Source organism: Thamnophis sirtalis, unplaced genomic scaffold (assembly GCF_051295495.1).
Source record: "Thamnophis sirtalis isolate CommonGarterSnake01/CBP01778 unplaced genomic scaffold, rThaSir2_p1.2 scaffold_9, whole genome shotgun sequence".
In the NCBI taxonomy this organism is placed as follows: domain Eukaryota; kingdom Metazoa; phylum Chordata; class Lepidosauria; order Squamata; family Natricidae; genus Thamnophis; species Thamnophis sirtalis.
This window is the reverse complement of record NW_028261389.1, coordinates 15,310,776-15,331,919: the sequence shown is the minus strand read 5'-3', so window position 1 is coordinate 15,331,919 and position 21,144 is coordinate 15,310,776. Positions and strand designations below refer to the sequence as shown.

The 21,144-nt window shown below is 43.8% G+C and overlaps 1 protein-coding gene across 4 annotated transcripts in view; it reads left to right on the top strand.

Annotated features, from left to right (window-relative positions):
• The window catches only part of CACNA1C (calcium voltage-gated channel subunit alpha1 C), a 610,648-nt gene that overhangs the window by 67,167 nt on the left and 522,337 nt on the right, over nt 1-21,144 (top strand). Inside the window, exon 1 of one of the 4 annotated variants that reach the window (XM_087722895.1) lies at nt 9,474-9,797. The exons of the other annotated variants lie outside the window; for them this stretch is intronic. Within the exon in view, the coding sequence (XP_087579021.1) occupies nt 9,749-9,797 (49 nt within the window). The 5' untranslated portion in view covers nt 9,474-9,748. Of the gene's footprint in view, nt 1-9,473; nt 9,798-21,144 lie in introns of those variants that run through there. 4 annotated transcript variants of the gene reach the window in all.

The window sequence follows — 21,144 nt, the reverse complement described above, 5'->3', positions numbered from 1 at the left end:
CAGCTTGCTTCAAGCAGTTGCAACAATCAAGAAAGCGGAGCAGTTTCAGCCTGACGGCATCTATTTTCCATGCAAAAGATCCCAAATGAATTCCCTGCCTTGTCTAGCTGAAATTTTGGGAAAGGGATGTCTTTGGTTATTGGCAGTGGCTAACACTGGGCTGATGGTTATATCGTCTGAACTGGTCTAAGGCTGCTTCAGAGGTGGGTTCCTACCAGTTCACACCTATTCAGTAGAAACGGTTCATCAAATCTACTGAACCGGTTAGAAGAGGTTCCACCAGTGGACCCAGAAAGCAGGCCACACCTACAGAAGAGGTTCCAAAAATTTTTGAAACCCACCACTGATGGGTGTGTAATGTCCCGCAGTTATCTACGCATTAATAATGATCTAGTAATATTTCCTTATACATTTTAGGGACCTTTTCTTATGTAATTGGTGTTTTCTTTCATACTTTTGGATTTCTAATTTCTGTTTCCGTTAGTTGGCAATTGCTAAAACCAATCCCACGTGAAAAAGTATTCAAAGCCTTCTTGATTTTAATTGTCAATTTATTTATTCCTGCATATTGTAATATGTATTCATTTACATATCTGTTTTTGCATTGTGCAAACACAATTCCAGCAGCTGCTAACATATGTAAAATTAAATATATATTATACTCCCTTTCAAATAGCCAACAAAATATTTCTGGTTTTAATTCCACATCTTGCTTTATGATTGCTTCTAACCACTAACTTCTGAATAGCTACTTGGACCGACCTAAGTACTAATTCATAATTTCATATCCGGTCACATGGGTGGCAAGCCACTCCCATCTGGTCACATGGGCAGCAAGTCACTCCCACAAAGGAGGCCACACCCACAGAGTAGGTTCCAACAATTTTTGAAACCCACCACTGGGCTGCTTCCTGTGTCTCCCATTAAGCAAGTGTTGGAAGAAATATCCATCTGGTTCACTGGAAATCTGGAGGCTGATGGCAATGAGGGTTTAATAGTGCAGCAGAAGCACATGGGTGGTTCTGGGCAGCTGATTACATGGAGTGGAGAGTGAGGGTTATTTATACCTTCTCTTGGGCCTTGCCCTTGAGCTTCCTGTTCCTGTGCAAGAACATGTGTTCTATTGACTGTTGTAGGGTTCACAGCTAACCCTGTAGGTTTTCTGATAAGTTTGGTTGAAGCCTGGACGATGACGCAATGTCCCCAGGCGATTTTGCAATGTGGTGAGCTCTGTTGCTACATAATTCTATTATATCCTGGAGGGTCATGTCTTAATCCCATCACCCTGGAGCTGAAGATCTTTTGTTTTTTATATAGGCTGGCCCAGTCCTTCTCAATGGGCACCAAATATCTTCTGGGGGCAGGGAACTGAAGCTCTTCTGTCTCCCTTAAGATTTTTTAAATGTCTCTTTTAGGGGAAATATTTTATCCTGCCTTTTAAAAATATTTATCAAAATATTTCATTCTTCTGGGAGAGGGGTAGGTGCTATAACGTGTATAAAGCCTTTGTATGACTGTCTTCTTTAAATATTTGCAAAATTTAATATACATTAGGCGAATTATCCAAGTAGGAAGTTCATCACTTCTGCAGGATACAGGGTTGAGGAAGGCTGCTTTAGAAATATTAGGTTCAACCGAAGTCAACAAAATATGAGTCATCTGAAATAAATACAAAGTGGTCAGACAGAGAAAAGTAATCACAGGCATCAAAACAGAGAGAAGAATACTGATTAGGTAATAGTATCACAGAGAAAAGCCCAAGGGGTAAACTAAATCATATACCAAGTCTGAATCAATAGTGTTGTTCTATCAGAAAGGGGGACTAAATGTGAGACTGTACTTTTTAAAAGGAATCATACATTAGCCAATGAAAATGGTGAACATGGGGGATGGCCTATATTCAGCTCCAGTTAAGTAAAGTAGTGAGATCAAGTTCCTGCATAATTGAATTAAACATATTCAAATGAAAGAGGATCAGCATCAGGTAACCATATTTTAAGAAGTGACAGTGATCTACTTTTCCAGCAAGTCAAAGGAATTCAAATACTGTACATCTGCCAGGAGTGGTTTTTACTAACTTTCCCTACCGGATTGCAAATCCAACTGCTGTGGATGCGTCTGGCCTTCCATGCATGCACCCAGCCTTCCGTGCATGCACCTAGCCAGGGGTGGGTTTCTCGCCCCATTCCAACCGGTTCGGTTGGAACGGGGCCGGCGGCGTCCTTGTGCACGCGCGTGGTGCACGCATGCGTACTAGCATCTGCGCGACGCTCCAGCTGCTCCTGGACGATCGCGCAGGCGCTGTATGCGTCCTGCACATGCATGGAAACGCAGAACTCGTCAAAACCGGGTAAGGACTCCGGGCGGGTGGGCGCGCCCTTCGCCGTTCCCGGAAGTTGCTTACTTCCAGGTTCGGCAACCAACCGGTTCGCAGGGACCGCCGCGAACCGGTTGAAACCCACCCCTGCACCCAGCCTTCCGTGCATGCGCCTGGTTACATAATATGCTTAAATAGGATGGCATAAAGCCACGGCGGGCCCGCCTGCAATTTGCGCTACCGGTTTGGGCAAACTGGTCCAAACCGGCTGAATATCACCTCTGATATGTACCTTCCTTCCCCTTCGTGCAATGTTTACTTCTAAGTAAAATGGAGAAGCAGAAACCAGTACAATGTGGGAATACTACATAGAAATGTCTAATTGCATTCCTAATAGGCCTACTGATCTTCCTGTTCTTGTCCAGATGAAATCGTTCATTTTTTTTGGACTGTTTCTAGAACCCATATAGCAGGTTGCTTAATCTAGGATAGAAATAGGCAATTTTGCAAATCTTCTGGAAGCAATCGGTTTAGATTCTGGCAAGGATGATCTAAGCTTCTCCAGCAGGATGAAGTAGTTAAGGACTTCAGTTGGGACTGAAGACACTCGGTATCTCATATGGTCGTTAAGAGGAAAATGGAGAAAACGACTATCTATATACCTGAAATCCTAAAAAAGTTGGATGTAAATGTAAAAATTTATGTCTGTGTGGTAATACAGTATGTGCCATAGTGCCAAAGAGCAGCTGGTACATTGGTTTCATGCTGGGGAGCCTGAATAGATTATAGCTGACCTTTTCTTCGCCAATAGTCATAGAAACTCAAGCTGTCTTACATAATAGCTTATTCAGTTAAAACTGGTCAATTCCTCTATCATTCAAGTATGTTTCATTCAAAAAACGCTTTCTGATTTCTGCCTGGACCTATGTACTTTGTATGGTTACACAAAACAATATACAGGTTTCCCACCCACCCCACCATAAGGCTTCTACTTATCTTACATACGTCACGATACTATAATTCTATAGAATATACAATTTATAGTATATACTATATACCAGTGATGGCGAACCTTTTCAGCACCAAGTTCTGAAATGGGAGCGTGCACGTGCGTGCATGTGGGAAACTGGAAGACCAGCTGGCTGGTACGCATGCACATGCTGGAAACAGGAAGAGCAGCCTCCCGGTGCACATGTGCGCGCCGTGAAGATGATCTTATAGCAATAGCAGTTAGACTTATATACTACTTCATAGGGCTTTCAGCCCTCTCTAAGCGGTTTACAGAGTCAGCATATCGCCCCCAACAATCCGGGTCATCTTCCAGTTTCTGGTGTGCGCATGCGCATCGGCCACCTTGGCTTCCAGTTTCTGACCAGCTGGCCAGTGTGGATGTGCGTGCTGGAAACCAGAAGATGATCTTCCCGGCATGTGCATCAGTGGTGGGTTCCTACCGGTTTGGCTGAACTAGTAGTGGTTTGGCGGCCTGGGTTGCTGGAACCGGCAGCGACCCAGGCCTGACATGCCTCTGAATCGGTTGTCCAGGTAGCGCCATAGGTGCCGCCATCTTGTTTTTCAACAAGCGTGTAGCACACATCAAGTGCGCGAGGCACACACGAGCAAGCTGGCAGTACTGTCTGCCAGAACCCACCCCTGGTGTGCATGCGCACTGAGCGGCTGCTATTCTGGTTTCTGGCACTCCCGCATGTGTGAAGACCAGCTGGCTGGTGCACCGGAACCCAGAAGAGCAAGGGGCAATGGCTTGTGTGCCCAGAGAGATTGCTCTGCGTGCCAATTCTGGCACGTGTGCCTTAAGTTCATCATCCCGGCTATATATTATATAGTATAAACCAGGAGTGTCAAACTCAAGGCCTACGGGACGCATCCAGCCCACAGGGTGCTCAGATCTGGCTTGTGGGGCTGCCCTGGAAACAGCGAAGTACCACCCAGCAGTGTCTCTTCCAATGAAAACAGAGCTCACCCCCACCCACTGTAGGAGGGTGTCTCAGCCAAAATGGAGCCTGAGCGGGGGGCCTCCTGAACCACCCCAGTTGCCCCAGACACAAGTAAAATTGATCTGGCCATACCCTGGCCACACACTCCAGCCCCCCCCCCCCCCCGAGGTCAAACACAACCCTGGTGCGGCCCTCAATAAAATCGTGACCCGTCAAAACCGCGCTCGACTAAACCGCGTCGCTGACGTCATCAACAGGGCAACAACAGCCAGTGCGGAGAAAGAAGGGTGCTTTAAATAGCGCTTTGAAAGCAAGCCGATTCAACTTAAGGTAAGGTTTAGGGTTAGGGTTAGGTTAAGGGCTAGGATTAGGTTTAGGGTTAGGTTAGGTTTAGGTTTAGGTGTTAATTTTAGGTCTAGGGTGTACAGTGTTCTTCTGTCTCCGCGCTGTTGTCACCCTGTTGATGACGTCAGCGACGCGGTTTAGTCGGGCGTGGTTTAGTCGAGCGTGGTTTTGTGGGTGAACCAATAAAATCAAGTTTGACACCCCTGATATAAACTGTATACTATAATTGTCTCAGATTGGGTGGGGTGGGGAAGATATTTTCTCCCTAATATTTGAGCTTTACAACTGAAAGTATAAGACATGAGGGTGCAACTGGACTGATAGCCATTATCCTCATTATTTTAAAAAAAAGCTGCAAGAAATCTCCAGTAAGAAAAACTATATTTTCCTTTTCCAGATCCATAACATGCTTTCTCATTCTCTGAAATAACTATCCTTCTGGTATTATAATATAAAGCATAATTTTCTAATAGCGTGTGAAGATAATCTACTAAAAATAGAATTGGGAGATGAAATATGCAGTAACCATTTGGAGAGAAAAAACTGCCATGAAGGAAAAACTATTTAAGAAAGGGGGAAAGGTGCTATTGTATTTCATTTTTTTAAAAAAAAATCCTTCAGAACATCTTTATCACAGAGCATTCTTTGGCTTATTTCTTTTTTATTGCTCAAAAGCACAATAACTTAAAATTCTTTTAAGGCTATATCCTTTTAGTAATGTATTTTAAATGAAGCAGCGAGTACCAGCATTGCTGGTTTAGATTCCACGTGGAGCAACTTTTCCTAAAGTTTTTATAAAAGCTTTTCCTTCAGATGATTTAAGTCTCTTCTGTTCAGAAGAAATATAATCAAACTTTAAAGCCTTTTAAAAATGGATTTTCAAATGCTTGTCACCGATATCAACGTCAATAATAAAACATTTTTTCTAATGCTGGACTATCAAAATAAAAATAAAAACTATTTAAAAGTGGTAGGAAAGTAGAAATGTAGGGGGGGAAATATGCTTCTAACCAGAAAAATAGAAATAGGTGATTTGTCTCTTCTTAAAATAGTAGAATCTGGGATAATAATTTTAAAAAATGAAATGGAACATTCAGAAACAAGGATTACTTCATACAGTTCGTTGTCATTATTGCAACTCATGAATTCAATTCTCAAGTTAATGATGCTGGTTGCCAATCTGAGTTATTTTTTTTAAAGTATTTAATAAATTATTAATGGATAAAGCCATCAAAAACTACAAAGTTATGATAGCTTTATATTACTTCCAATAAAGAACAAGGGGTGACTTTCAGAGGAAGCCGGAGTCAGAAATACTCATTAAAATATTTCAGAATGTTTGGCTACTGTTGTCAGACTTCTCCCAGCTTGTTCCTTTAGTTAAGATTCTCAAGTCCATTTCTTGGCCAATTACACTTGGTCAATAAAGAATTCTATTCTATTCTATTCTATTCTATTTGTAATGAAAGATATACTTTTACTAAAAGCCAAGTGGATTACATTATAGCATAGCTAGAACTGAGGTTTGTGCGCCAAAATTTCCCCAGTTAACTTTCCCTGTTTAGTTCCTCTCCTCTCCTGGTCCCTTATTGTCCAATTATATTTGAATACTAGCTGATAACCCAGCGTTGCCTGGGTATCTATTTATAGGGAGAAATGTCCGGACCAAACATAATTTCTAATGTTGGATTTTCCCCCTTACCAGAGGGAACCCCCTTGTGGAGTACTATAAAGCCGGTACCAAGTAGGATTTTAAATAAGCAAGACAAGAAGAATATCAATTTGTTTGAGGTGTGGTGCTAGAGAAGGCTCCTGCGTATTCCTTGGGACAGCAAGTACCGGAGAGCACAACACCAGACGTATCACTGGAAGGTAAAATAAGTGTCTCACTTATTTTGGCCATGTCATACGGGGGATTTCACTGGAGAAAGCAATTATGCTTGGAAGGATTAGTGGTTAAAGGAAACCAGGCCACCAAAAAACAGGAGGGCTGGATACCATCAAAGCTGACACCTGCCAGAACATAGAAAAACTCAAAGGAATAGTGCAAGATCGGAAGATGTGGAAAGACTTGGCCCATAAAATTGTCACGAGTTAGAGACAACTGAATGGTTCCATCATCCTCATGGCTATGATCAGATTCCTATTAGCTTCCTTCAAGTAGTTCCTGCACAGCCCCAAGCCTTCAGTCAGTCAGTCAGTGTGTGTGTGTGTGAGAGAGAGAGGGGGGGGGAAGGGAGGGAGGGGGAGAGAGAGAGAGAGAGAGAGGGAGGGAGGGAGGGAGAGAGAGGGAGAGGTAGGTGCTGGGCTTAATTCCCATTCACCTCTTTGTGAATCTGCAGAAAGTGTGGTTTGCTCAACTAATTAGGATTACAGCTACCCATGGTTGTAGAGCCCACAACTAATTCCCTACGTTTTTTCCCCTCCATCTTCTCTGACCCCAACAAGAAGAGTGAGAGAAAGAGTGAGTTTTTGATGAAATCCCGAGAACTGGATTACACATATCGGGCAGATCTTCTGAGAGGAGAGAGACGGACCAGGAATTGAATTGACCGGCCCCGCCCGTTATAGTTCTTTTAATGTCTTTCCTTTCATTTCTCAGGACGTTTTAAGTCGACGGTTTGGCGCGTTTTTCAGCCCCTCAACTGCTGTCGCCATCAATTCCTCGTGGCGAGGAGGAGACATCAGGTGGCAAACTTCGCCGACAAAAGTTCACCCTTGAAAGTCGGTGCTCGTCTCTTCGTTGCTGGCGCCGGCTGCTTGCCCGACCCACCAGCACGCTGCGGATCCTTCCTTACAACTTCTTCTCTCCCCCCTTTACTCGATGCGCCCCGTCAGCGCCCGTTTTCCAGTGCAGGAGCTGGTTCCTTTCTAATTGCTATTGGTGCCCCCTGGGTGCTACGGCTGTCCACAATCAATCGTGCAAACGAGCCTGCATGTCCCATCGCGTTAAGAATAACACTAATATTCCCCCCCACCATACAAAACAATCCACAATCTTGCATAGAAGACCGTCCCTCCAGGTTGCACGGGGCCGCTTGCCCGGCATTCCAGGCGCGGGTAGTTCGCGCGCTTTCCTTCGGAAAAAAACCAAGGCTTTGCCATTGCATTCGGTTGGCTAGAATTGGCTAGTTTGCTCCCAAGTAAGCCAACTTTCCTTCCTCGGTATTTCTCTGTCATAATATTAGTTTAATAAGCAATAAGGAAGATTTCACTACACACCAGTAGAGAACCGGGGCGACACGCGCTCTATCGAGACTCCAGGACGGGCGTGGGACGCTGCCGGCGTCAGGCGCGCCCGATCCGACCGGATTCGCTCGTTCCGATCGATGGGGTTGGAGCGGCGGCCGTCCGGATTGAAGCGATCGCGGCGGCGGCGCTGCTGCTGAGGCGAAGGACGCGACCCGCTTCGCCTGGCTCGTTTTTAACATGGCAGCCTTGCCAGAGGCACACACGCCCAGGCCGCTTGCTTCGGTTCCCGCAGAGGAGCCGTCGCGGTCTCGTCCGGTGGGTGGGGAAGGCGGGGTCGCCCCCAAGAGCGTTCCCGGCCAGCGGTAGGGAGACGTTGGGTGCTGGGGAATGGACGGGGAAGAAATGTTCCTCCCGTCTCTACCCCCCCCACCCCTCCGATCCGGGGGTCGGCCGTCCGCCTAATCCGCTCCGCTTAATCCGTTTCCACAGCTGCGCTTCCTCTGCACGGGTATGCGGGGATGCCGGGCACCACGGCCGGGTGCATCCAGCCTCTCGCCTTGCGAACGGTTCCCATTCAACTCCCCTCTGCCTTATACCCTTTCGAGCAAAAGAGTTATTACTCAAGGTTTACTCCATATCGCTGCCCCGTACAAGCCGGTTCACATAATTCCCGCGCTCCGACGTGCGAGCGAAAAACTGCGGGTGGCTTTGAACGAGGGTGGGGCAGAAGGGGCGAGAAAAATGAAACGGGGGGGGGTCTGGGTGGAGGGGGTTATGTGTACCTCCGCCGAGTAAGGTGAATCGAATTGCTTGGGGGGGGGGACTCACCTCGGTGTCCCCCCACCCCATCTCCCCCTCCACTCCTCATATTCTATCTACCATACCCCCTCCCCACTTTTCCAGGCAAGCCAAATCCCGCTCGCCTTCTTCTTTGACGTCATGTCTGTTAGGAAAGGGACCAGCGGCACGGGCGGCCAAGGGAAGGCGGACGGCCGTGGAGGCAGGTTAAAGTTTCCGCTTAAGTCTGCCGGCGGTGCCTAAACCAACCCCCGGGCGAAGGGACGGGCGACGCGCTCCTGCCCCGGCCGCTGCCAACATCTGGAGCAGTTCAAAGCAGGCTGCTGTGTCTGTCTGCGAGCGAGCGAGGGAGGCAGGAGGGGAGGCGCGATCGCTCTGCCGAGGGACTGGAGGGGCTGGGACTAGCGGTCGTCTCTCTGCAGAAAAAGCTCCCTGCCAGCAGAGCGCACGGCGTTGGCTCGGAAGAGGAGAAAGCAGCTTGCTCGCCGCCGCCTTTCCAGCACTCGCTGCTTCCCGGTCCTCTCCCCCGCCCCCCTCCGCCTGCCTTGCCTGCTCGCTCGCCTTTCCTAGTTCCTGGCTCTTGACTTGGGCGAGTGACATTTGAATCCTCCGGACATCCCCCCCCTTTTCTCCCCCCCCTTCTCGGGAGGGGATGCTCCTTCGCCCTTCTTGGCCACTTCCCTGGGCGGCGGTCTTGCTTTCCTGCTCCCGGAGCTTCCCCCTTTGCAAAGCCGAGAAAACCCGGGAGGAGAAAGAAAAAACAGCAGCAGCGAGACCGGGAGACCGGGAAGAGCCCAGCGCTACTACTTCTTCACCGCCGGTGAGCTGAATTTCTCGGGCGGGAGCTCGGATGTTCTCTGAGGATGCTTGGCAATTGTACTAAAGGAGGCAATACTGGAGCGAATCAGGGTTTGGGCTTCGATGCCATCATGGGAATCAGGTAATACCCGAGCCGGGGAATTGAATCGCCGCAGCAGCTCCGGTTTCTTCCTTGAACTGCTTCCTCGACACCACCGCCGCCGCCGCCGCCAGCGATCTCGGCTGTTTGGGATTTGGAGGAATTAAAACCAGAACTCCGATTTGGGGGATTATTATTGTTGTTGTTGTTGCTACTACCGGTCCCCCGCCTTTCCTCTACTTTTAAATGGTCAATGAAAACAAGAGGATGTACATTCCAGAAGAAAACCACCAAGGTAAGGCGAGGGGAGTTTGCCAATGGAGGGTACACCGTCCCGTCCTCCCCACCCACCCAAAAAACCCTCCTTTTCTTCCTTCCCTCCCCGCCGCTTCACCTGCTAAGAGAAGTCGCTGTGCAAGAGTGGGGGGGGGGCAAGAGAAGGGAAGGGAGGGGGGATGTTCCTGCGAGCGTGGGCTCGAGCAGAGACATTTCACGTAGAAATCTTCGGAGCTTGGGGGGGGGGCGTCGGGAACAAAAAAAAAAAAAAAAGCCGCCAGCACCTCAGCTTCCCCGCCCTTCCTCCCACTCTTTCTCACGCCTTAGCCAGGTTTGGCTCGCGAGATTCAGCCGAGGAAAGTTGTTCCTCAGGAGTGGCGTGGGGTGGCGGATGGGGGGTAGTGGGGGGGAGACAGCCGGCGGGGGTGGCAGGGATGATGGTTGGCGGCGGAATCCCAAGAGTTGGAACCGCTTTGCTCTTTTTTTCCCTGGCCGCTGCTTCGCCTTCTCAAGCTTTTATTTTTAATGGCAATTATTAGCAGCCAAGCTTTTATTTCTTTTTAATGGCAATTATTAGCAGCCTTCCGGGCAAGGTTAGCCCCCATTCACCCCCCCTTTTTCCCCCCAGGGTTTGCTAACTAAGCCAGGACTTGCTAAAAACCCCTCAACTTTTAACTCTTCAGGATGGGATGGGATGGGGTGGGTTGGCCCTTCTCCGAGGATGGATGCTGGATGCGAAAGCCCAGCAATTCGGAGGGGTGCCTAGCGGTGCCCTCCTAGGTTAGGGTGTGGGACTGATAACGCCTTAAATTTGTCTGAGAAGAAAGAACCTGTGTGTGTGTGTGTGTGTGTGTGTGTGTGTGTGTGTGTGTTTGTGTTTGAATTGTAACTCTTTTATTTTGGAGCATGACTTTATCCACTGAGAGTCTTCTAAAATGGGGAGGGGGATTGCCACATGGGGGTGGGTGGGTGAAGGGGACAGTCCAAAAACCTTGTTCAGAGAAAGAGACTCTTGATTCTTCCCTACATTCCTCTCCCCTGCATTCATGGGAATAACACAACAACAACAACAACACCCCAAACCTAATGGGACCCCAACCTGGAGACCAGCTCTAGCAATGGCAAGCCATAGTCATTACATGTTTTTTTGAAGCTACCCTCCTTTGCTGAGGTCTCCCAGTTGCAAGACAGAGTGCTGGGGTTTTATTTTATTATATGCTCCTTAGACTACCCTGAAACACTGGGCAGTGCATAGATAAAAAAAAACCCTCTAGTTTAGGGACGCTATTTTCTTTGGAGAGGGCCAGGAGAGGATCATTTAAAAGAAAACCTAACACCCTTTAACAGTGCTCTAACCAGAAAACATTATTTTGAGCAGCATTGGTGGAATAACAGCTGTATATTTTAAAAGGGAGGGAGGGAAAACTCAAAACTTTTTTCTCCCTTCTTCCTGAAACACCTCTTAAGGAAGCTGCCCTTTGAATCTTGGGCATGGTGCCCCTCTTTCTTGGATGGAAGCACTAAACATTAGTTTAGGAACTGAAGTGCACCTCTCTCTGCTTGTGTGTTTCTTGTGGGCATCCTTGTTTCAACATCTGTTGTCTAAACCACAGCCAGGTCACAGAGTCTTAAGAAGGGGTGTATTTATCAAAGGGTGGTGGATTGGTCCCCTGGGAAGACACCCCCCCCAGCTCATTGCTGCAGCCTTTGATTTCTGCCTCCTCATCTCACCCCTATTGGAGCAGAGAGACTCCTGGTACTTGCTGTGGGTTCCACCACAAAAGCGCGTAGGACAAAATCGCGCTCGACAAAAGCGCGCTGTGACGTCATCACAGCGCGACGAAAAAGATCGAAAAATGTAAAAATAAAGCGAAAACCTTACCCTAAGCCCCCCAAACCTAACCCTAAACCTAACCCTAAACCTAACTCTTAACCTAACCCTAAACCTAACCCTAAACCTAACCGTTAAAGTAACGAAAAACCTAACGCTAACCCTTATCCTAACCCTAACGCTAACGCTAACGCTCTAAAGCTAACCCTAACCCTTAACCTAACCCTAACCCTAACCCTAAACCTAACCCTTACCTTTATGTGAATCGTCTTGCTTTAATTTAATTTTTATTAATTTTTATTTGAATTTTTCGATCTTTTTCGTCGCGCTGTGATGACGTCAAAGGCGCGATTTTGTCGATCGCGCTTTTGCCGTCCGCGCTTTTGACGGGTCACGCTTGCTGTGTGGGTGTCACAGGCAAACAACCTTTGGATGAGATGGTGGCGCCTTGATTACAGTGTTCCCTAATTTATGTTTGTTCAAAACGCCTGCCTCTCTTGGGTAGCCAAACCTGGAACGGGGTTTGCTTGAGATCTAGTCTGGCCCAGCCCAGGACTACTATTGAGCTCCCATCATCCCTTGCCAGGTGGAATTTGTAGTACACCCTCACTTGAAGGACCAGCCGGCCAGAATTGGTTGAACTGAACAAGACAGACAAACCAGTTTCTTCTCTAAGACGGCTTGCTGTGTTCGTTCTGTCAGAACTGAAGGCATCTTCGCATGACCTCTCTTCTCCTTGTCCCTAAAGAAATTTAGCGGAGGAGGAAATCTGAGTTAACAAGGATATGTTTGATTGACGCTGGTGGCGAACACCTCTCCCCCCCCCCCGCCCCAGTTACGTGCAGAACTGAAAAATCGCAAGAATTTCATCCTAATAAACATCTCAGTTGGAAATCCACAGTGGTGTTTTATTTGGTGCAAGGTTCTGTTTTTGCATTTGCCATCTGAAGCCCCTATGTATCTGCCATGCGAGAATATATGGTTCTCTTTTGCTGCTGCCAATGATAAGTAGATCAAAACTCAGCTCCATAGCAATATGCCAAATACTATGGCAACTGAACTGAACTCCCTACAGTACTTACCAGCTGCAATGATTATATAATACGTATGGAATAGGTTTGACATCTCTCTCTCTCTCTCTAACTGCAGATTAATTTTTGTCGCTGCAAGGCAAAAAAAGCAATATTTTTAAGTGGAAAATATGGAAGGAAAGCCTATTATTTGTATCCCCCCCCAGTTAAGAGGCCGAGGCTAATAATATTAATGAGCAAGGGATCATCTCTAAAATAAAACATTTTTGGGGAACTTGTTTAAACACCTCTGAATCTTCATTACTAACCCTTGCCTTGTCTTAAGCAATATTGTCTTTTTGCACCCCCCCCCCCCTCCAATTATCTTGGAACCTTTAATTTTGGGCCAAAGCCAAGGCATAGATTTATAGCGATGATAGTGAAAAACAGAACCCAAAACCAGTTTTGGGATAAATTAGCGTAATTAGAGCAACTGGGTTAAAAAAGGCGCTGGAAAATTGAAGCAGAAGGAATATCCAGCAACCCTTTTTGATTTTTTAAATTCTATTTTGAGTGTACTAGACTTGCTATCACTCTTTAGCAGAGAAATGACTCCTGAGATTGCCACAAAAACTTGTGCAATAGCATTGAGTTATATAGAGAGAAAAGGCCTTATTTATTTGACTTTTTCAGTCAGTAACTCTGGTTATAAACTGAATTGTTTTGATGTGAGCTTTTTTTCTTAATTAATAATGAATGTACTGTCTATTTATGGTATTCTCCTGTTGTAGTTTATATATACGTTGCTCCTGAAAATCTGTCAATAAATAAGATTTAGCTAATGGTTTGTTCTCTTAATACAATAAGTAGTAGTAGTACTAGAAGAAGCTGCTTGAAGTAATCCTTGTTTTGCTTTGTTTTTAAGTTAGGCTCTTCGTTTAATCATCTCTCATTGTATCTCTCCAAGTGCCGATAATTCATCTTTATTGTTCAGTATGATGTTTTATGTGAATGTTTGCTGGGAATGGCCCATAAAACACAAAAGCAAAAAAAGGACTGGTTGATTGAGGTGACAGAACTAGCAGAGATGGCAACATTTTTTGACTAGAGAAAGATCAATAACTACATTTATTAGCGAGGAAGCTTCTTAGACACTTTCTGCTGGAAAAAAAGGGAAAGATGAATGTGATTTTGGGGTTTGGATTAAAAAGGATACTATGGGAAAAAAGGAAAAGTATGATGTAACCTTAGAGAAGGTAAAATATAAATATAACTGTTTTTTTTAAAAAAGATGGCATGCCTCTTTTCCTCTTTTCCTTCTTTCCATATTTCCTTTTCACTTTCTTATTGCTTTTTTCCTTCTTTAAATCAGAATTTGAACTCTTTGTAATTCTGTTGAAAAACCTGAATAAAAATTTAAAGAAAGAAACACGTACACACATTATTTAATTCAAGTTAGTGAGATTATATGTTCTCTTAGATGCAAATTGGTATTATGCTTTGCACTTTAACAGAAGCACCATGAAGTAACATGGTGGGAAAAAAACCATTTGAAGGTGGAAACTTGGTTTGCAGGAAACTATATGTGAATAGGATTACCTTCAAACCAAGCAGTACATTTAGATGGCATAACATAGTTTCAAAGTATGTGTAGTATGAATGCATTACTGATTTTGACTATATAGTGTTGGTAGTGACTTTGATAGCTGGGGATGGGGTGGGGTGGGGAGACGTGGTAGCCAAGAAAGAAACAACAACTATTTACATGCTGGATTACGAAAAAGGTGCTGCGTGGGTTCTTATTTTGCCATAAGGTGGTGCTCATTGTTTGTAGAGCTACAGTGAGAAGTTCTTGATGTAGTATAGCCAACAGCACATCTAAATCATAGACTTATATTGATTTAAAACCATACTTTCTACCTAAGTGAACCCTGGGGATTTTATTTCTGTCACAGATACCAAGGATGAATAGCTTCATTAATCTACTGCAGTGTTTCTCAACCTTGATGACTTTAAGTCCTGTGGACTTCAACTCCCAGAATCCCCCAGCCAGCTATGCTTAAGAATTCTGGGAGTTGAAGTCCACAGGACTTAAAGTCACCAAGGTTGAGAAACACTGATCTACTGTTCTCAATAATCTTGATTACAGTATAACAGGGAACCAAGATGGCCCAAGTAATTTAAAACTGGTGCAGGTTTATGGTGTGGACAGGCCATTATTGGTAGGAAATGACCCCAAGGTTTACTACTGCCTTTTCCTTCCCTGATACAACATCTATTTCTCAGCATATAATTCAAGGCAAGTTAATAATAATTAACACAAATGAGCACTTGCAGCTGGTCATCAATTCTACCTAGACAGGATCTTTTAAGCCGCCTGTTGATTAATGCCAAGGTATCCAAATGGCTTACAATTCATCACCGGACATTGTTCAGCTCACCCTGTTTTAGTAGATTCATACTTTGAATTCCTCAGGCAGCAATCATTATTAGTGTATTGCCTTCTTTCTTCTGGAAATTATTACCATTTTTAATATTGTCTTTAAGTCAGGAAAGGTATTTTTTTCCACGGAGCTATACTAGAGGCATATAATCTGATTTGCTGGTCTGTGACCGTAATAAAGATTGATTGGTTTGTATTCCCACCTTTTTTAATGAGTTCTACAGAACCATGCAGGTTCCTGACTGATGGTAATTAAGCAGCTTAAGACTGAGTCATCTTATGTTAATACATTCAAGCTGCTAGTTTCAACATAACATTTTGGTTTCTTCCCCTCTCCTCCTCCTTGTATTACAAAGTGAGTTCGCTAGAAACGAATCCATTTAATAAAATGATTGCTGCATTTTTCTACTAACCTTAACCCAGGGTTCAAATGTGCTGTGTGAGTGAAATGCTCAGGGATTCTGCGTCTTACATGGTATGATGTTGTCCTATGTCAAATATTCTTCTACTTTTCAGAGATAGTTCAGTAGTAGCATTACTTTATTTATTTATGTATTCCACCTTTATTGTGCTTACACATAATCCAAGAGGGTGAACATACGTAGTGCATCTTCTTCTTCCTCTTTTCCCTTCAATAACAACCTTGTGGGGTAAATTAGGCAGAGAGTGAGTGATTGGCCCCAAGTCAGCGAACTAGCCTTCATATCTAAGGCAGGACTAGAAGTCACCGTCTCCCAGTTTCTACCCTGGTGCCTTAACCACTAGAATCAAAACAGCTTGTAAACAATATTAAGTTAATGTTGCAATCTAACGCAGCAGGCGCCAATCTTGGCAGGTTGGCAGCCTGGCTTGGAGGTGTGGGGAGAGGGGAACTGGGTCCCATGAGCAGCAGGCTGGTACATGCACACGAAACACAGGCCTTGTGCTAGTGGTAGGCTAGCACCAGTGGTGGGTTCCGGATCCCGTTGCAACCAGTACGGTTGCAATGGGCTCCGGCGTCCTCTACATAAATGTGCAGAGCGCTTACCCTCCAGCGACGCCTCCGTGACGCTCCAGCTGCTTGGTGGAGCGTCGCGCAGGCACTGTACACGGCGTGTGCGGAAGTGGAGTTTAAAGACAGGTAAGGACGACGGGCAGGCAAGTGGGTCCTCTGGAGCACTGTACTGGAACAGTACCCAGTGCTCTGTGTAGGCACCGATACGCCCGTACCAGGGCCTACTGCCTGCAAGCCACCACTGGCTGGCACATTGGCACACACTTATGAGTGCCTCTCCGGCCCGTTGCTTGCACAAGTTGAGCTGTGTGTGCGAGCTTTGGCCCTGCACTCATAGGGCCCAATTCCAAATAGGCCATGGTCCGGGGAGTCCTGATGTAATGTATCCATTAGGGCATTTAGCATTTTGGAATTACCTGCTATGTTGAGAATCTCTTAGCCTATATTGCTGTTTTAATTGTAACAGAGAGAGAGAAGAGATGAGGAGAAGAAATCACAGTGGTCTTTACTAAAAAATATTTATTGATCTGAAGCTGGCAGTATTATTTTTAGGGTAGACATTTCTTGTTCTTCTAATATTGGAATCATTCCTTTGGAATACTATTTTGTATCCATAATAAAGATATAACTATTATATATGTAGATGTCATAAATAATAAATGCTCACCCGGAAATAACTCCAAACTCCAAATTTGCACCAAATTCAAGACTTTGAGTTCGACTTTGTTGCATGCTCTAGCTAGCATAATCAGATACAACTGTTTAAAGAAGGCAAGATTCTTTTTTCCTGTATTCAAAATGAGTCCATATCTTGAGTTATGATGTATTAAACATGTCAACAAATTCACTTGAAACTCATTTTTCTCATTCATTATCAATATACCCACAAATAGGCTTTAGAATCTTGTTTGCTGTAATATTACATTGAAAATAAAGGTTCCGCTTGCACATATATGCTAGTCGTTACCGACTAGGGGGCGGTGCTCATCTCTGTTTCAAAGCCGAAGAGCCAGCACTGTTTGAAGATGTCTTCATGGTCATGTGGCCGGCATGACTAAACGCCGAAGACGCACGGAACACTGTTACCTTCCCACCAAAGGTGGTTCCTATTTTTCTACTTGCATTTTTCCTTGCTTTCAAACTGCTAGGTTGGCAGAAGCTGAGACAGGTAACGGTAGCTCACTCTGTTATGCGGCACTAGGGATTCGAACCGCTGAACTACCGACCTTTCTGATCAACAAGCTCAGCATCTTAGGCACTGAGCCACCGTGTCCCTTGTAATATTATATAGGTGTCTGTTATTTGGTAATCAAGCCCCATTCTTCAATAACAACGGATAGAGTGGATGGAGGGAGGAGTAGAAGGAAAGATAGGAAGGAGAGGAGAAAGGAGAGGAATAGGAGAAAGGGAAAGGCAGAGGATAAGATGGATCTATGGGATGTTAAAAAAACAATCTTCAAGTATATTGTTAACAGTAGGGAAAAATTGTTATAAATACATATTATTAATAACAGTTATGAGATCATATAATTGTGAATGTATATATGAAATTTATAAAATAAAATAAATTTATTAAAAAAAACAATAAAAAACAATAACAACATTCAGAAGTTTAAATATATTGACGGTATGTCTGAAATTCCCAGCCATCTGGTGGTGATGGTAGCGGTGGCGATTACGATGACGAGGATTAGAATTGAAAAACAGAGATCTTTGAAAAGGATATACTTGGCATCAATCTTTTGGTTTCAGGGAACAAAAGTAGAATAAGGGAATTTCCTCCCTTGCATCTATATTTTCAATAAAACCAAAATAGGTCTTTTGCTCAGAATGTAGCGACAAGAACTACCATTATTAACGGCTTTCTCCCTCGGAACAAATGGGGGAAACTTCAATATAAAAAAAAATCAATAAAAGAAGAGGAAAGGAATAAGTAGTAAAAACCTGCAGTAAACTGAAAGTATCCTATATAGCAGTTTTAAAAGCAGGTTGTGGTTAAAAGGGGACCGCTGCTATATTTTAAAATCCTTTTAAAATCACAGATGTATAGCATCCAAAAAGAAAACCCTTGAAGGGGCTATGCAGCTTTCAGCTAACCTTAAAAGGAATAGCTAGCATGCACATCAGAGCGTTTATTTAGATTAGACAACTATCTAAGGGCTCTTCTAATTGGTTCTCCTGCAATTTCTCCTCTAGTGGCCACTATATTTAAATCCCTCAAGACCTCCATGAAGAATTCTGTGATAGGTTAAAAGAAAAAAAAATGCACTGATTTCCTTGTTGAAGGTGATCTCTTTCTCTGCTTTGATTTCCAAACTGAAAAAAAAAACCTTTGCTAGTTTAAAAGGCAGGCTGAAATATTCCTGCAAGCAATCCACAGTTCCACTGATTTTATCCCTTCCTCCTTTTATCTCTCCCAGAGTTCATTGGAATGTAAGAATTCAGATGGGAAATGCAGAGCTTGGTTCTTCCAAAGACTATAGAGTGTTGGGATGTAAGAGAGGAATGGCAAATCTATGTGGGTCATTTTTTTTAAAGAACTTTTTTTTGGTAGGGGTTTAACCTGTGATGAAATATAACAATTGCTGGGATTGTTTAGTGCTCTGATTTTATTGACTGCAATCCAGTTGTGAACTTATTATTTTGAATCATTACTGTGTTTTAGGGTAACCCTTTAGCAGGACCTACAGTATCTCTAGGAAATGTATATTCCAAGATTTTAATCCAACACATTCAGGTAGTTATTGATGTAAGGAAGCGGTCATGCCAAATTGTTCAAGATTCGAAATTGGTGAATTGTTTCTGGGTTTTTCCCTCACTTTGGGATTTTTTTTCTTTTTTTTCTTTATAGTATATAGATAGGATTCCCAGAGAAGGCTATTTAGAAGGCAGACACCTCCATGGTCAGCAGCCCCATGGTCATGTGATCAAAACATGAGTGTTTGCCCTGAGCATTAGTTATTCAGATTCTTTTTTTTTGTTATAAAGTTGTTTATTTTTTCATTTTCATAACATATAATCACATGTATACTATTACATAGCCACCATCATATTGTATTATTAGCATTTGTAGGCTTATTAGCATTTGTAGGCCGCCCTTTTCCCTGAGGAAACATTATTAAATGTTTACATCAATTCATCTTACTATCAACTCCCAAAAACAATTATTGGCTCTTCTGCTCTCCATACACCATATTTGTACCTTATCCATCACTTTCTTCTCCCTGTCTCCCTCCCTGCCTCCTTTCTTCCCTCTGTCATCCTTCCCTTCTCTACTTCCTCTCCCTCCTCTCTCCCCTTTCCACCCCTCATTTCTCTCCTCCTCTTCCCCCCCTTGCCCTCTTTCCTATCCTTTTCTTCTTCCCTTACCTCTCTCCTCTTATTTCCCACTCTTCATCTCATTTACTTGGTGTATTTCAGCTTCTGAGCAAGCTCCATTTTATGTTGATGGTATTTATAATTCCCTTTCAATATACATATTTAATTTTAACATGTATTCTCCTCCTTTTTTAAAGAAAAAAAATAGAACAAGAAAGTATACATATATAGTCATTGTGCTTTTAAACCCCCCCCCCCCCAGCCTAATTTTGGCAGAGATGTAGACCTTGTTAGAATTCCCAGCTATTCTCACCTCTATCTTTATATAATTATACATCCAGTTAGTGATTCTGTCTTTAAATCTCAATAGTTTCCCATTGTAGGTGTATTTCATGTTCCCTCTATATTGTCTATAAATGGCAATCCTCACTCTTGTAAAGAGCTAGTATGGATTAATCTTGTACTAATTTGAATAACCTTGGTTCCTGATTTCTTGTGTCTCACAAGGTTGTTAAGTTAACCGGTTGTTCACTAGGAGCCAGATTTTGCTGAAAGCTGGAAGTAAACAGTGGTTTCTGGCAAAGCCGAGGAGACGCAGTGGTTAAATGCAGCACTGCAGGCTACTTCAGCTGACTGCAGTTCTGCAGTTCGGCTGTTCAAATCTCACCTGCTCAAGGTTGACTCAGCCTTCCATCCTTCCGAGGTGGGTAAAATGAGGACCCGGATTGTTGGGGGCAATATGCTGACTCTGTAAACCGCTTAGAGAGGGCTGAAAGCCCTATGAAGCGGTATATAAGTCTAACTGCTATTGCTATTGCTAAAACCATAATAAATAATAGTCACATGACCATAGGCCGCACTGCAAATGGACACAAATGCAGGCTAGTTGCCAAACACCCAAAATGAGGTCATGTGACCATAGGGGAATGTCAAAACTTTGGAACAGGGTTATTAGTACAGTACCTTTTGGGGGAGTCCATTGTAATGTTGACTGCTCATTTAGCAATCACTTGTAAGTCAAGGGCTGCATATATTACACTGGCTATGATATACATACACTATTGGAAAGTTATTGGAAAGTTTTTAAAAACAGGACTTAGAAATGCAAGCTCCTGAACTAGATCAGCCTGGTGAGATGAATATTTGATTCCAAAGTACAAATGTAAAAATTGAAAGAACAGTCTTCGAGAAAACCGCTGATTGAAAAAGAAGCTGGCATCAACCATTTTTAAAATGTTTGTGGAGAATTCTCCATAACAGTCCTAATCTTTTGCCACATCTCCTGCTACTAAACAGTTATTTCTCCAACATGTTTACTGCATCTTTACTCATGCAGTAAAAATGTATTCACTGGGGTTTATTTCCATAATAAGCCTCTTGTGGTGTAACTTATGCTCTGAAGTAGAAGTGCAAATTATTTAGATTCTAATATACAAAATGTGCCTTTGGGTGCTTTAGAAAATAAAACTATCCGAAAGCCTAAACATGGCACCATAATTATAAAATAAATGTGGTTTTGTAAAGTTATTAAGTCAACAAATCTTCCCATGTATATTATAGGGACCAAGCTGCCCCTTATGTTGCTTATCAGATTGCCTATTGTTTATTCAGCAGAAGATGAAAAAGAAAAGGGGGAAAAAGTTTGTATTTCTCAGATGAATATAAAAGAATATTTGCAAAGCCTGCCTTTAAAACAGTGTTTCTCAACCTTGGCCACTTGAAGATGTCCGGACTTCAACTCCCAGAATTCCCCAGCCAGGCTGGGGAATT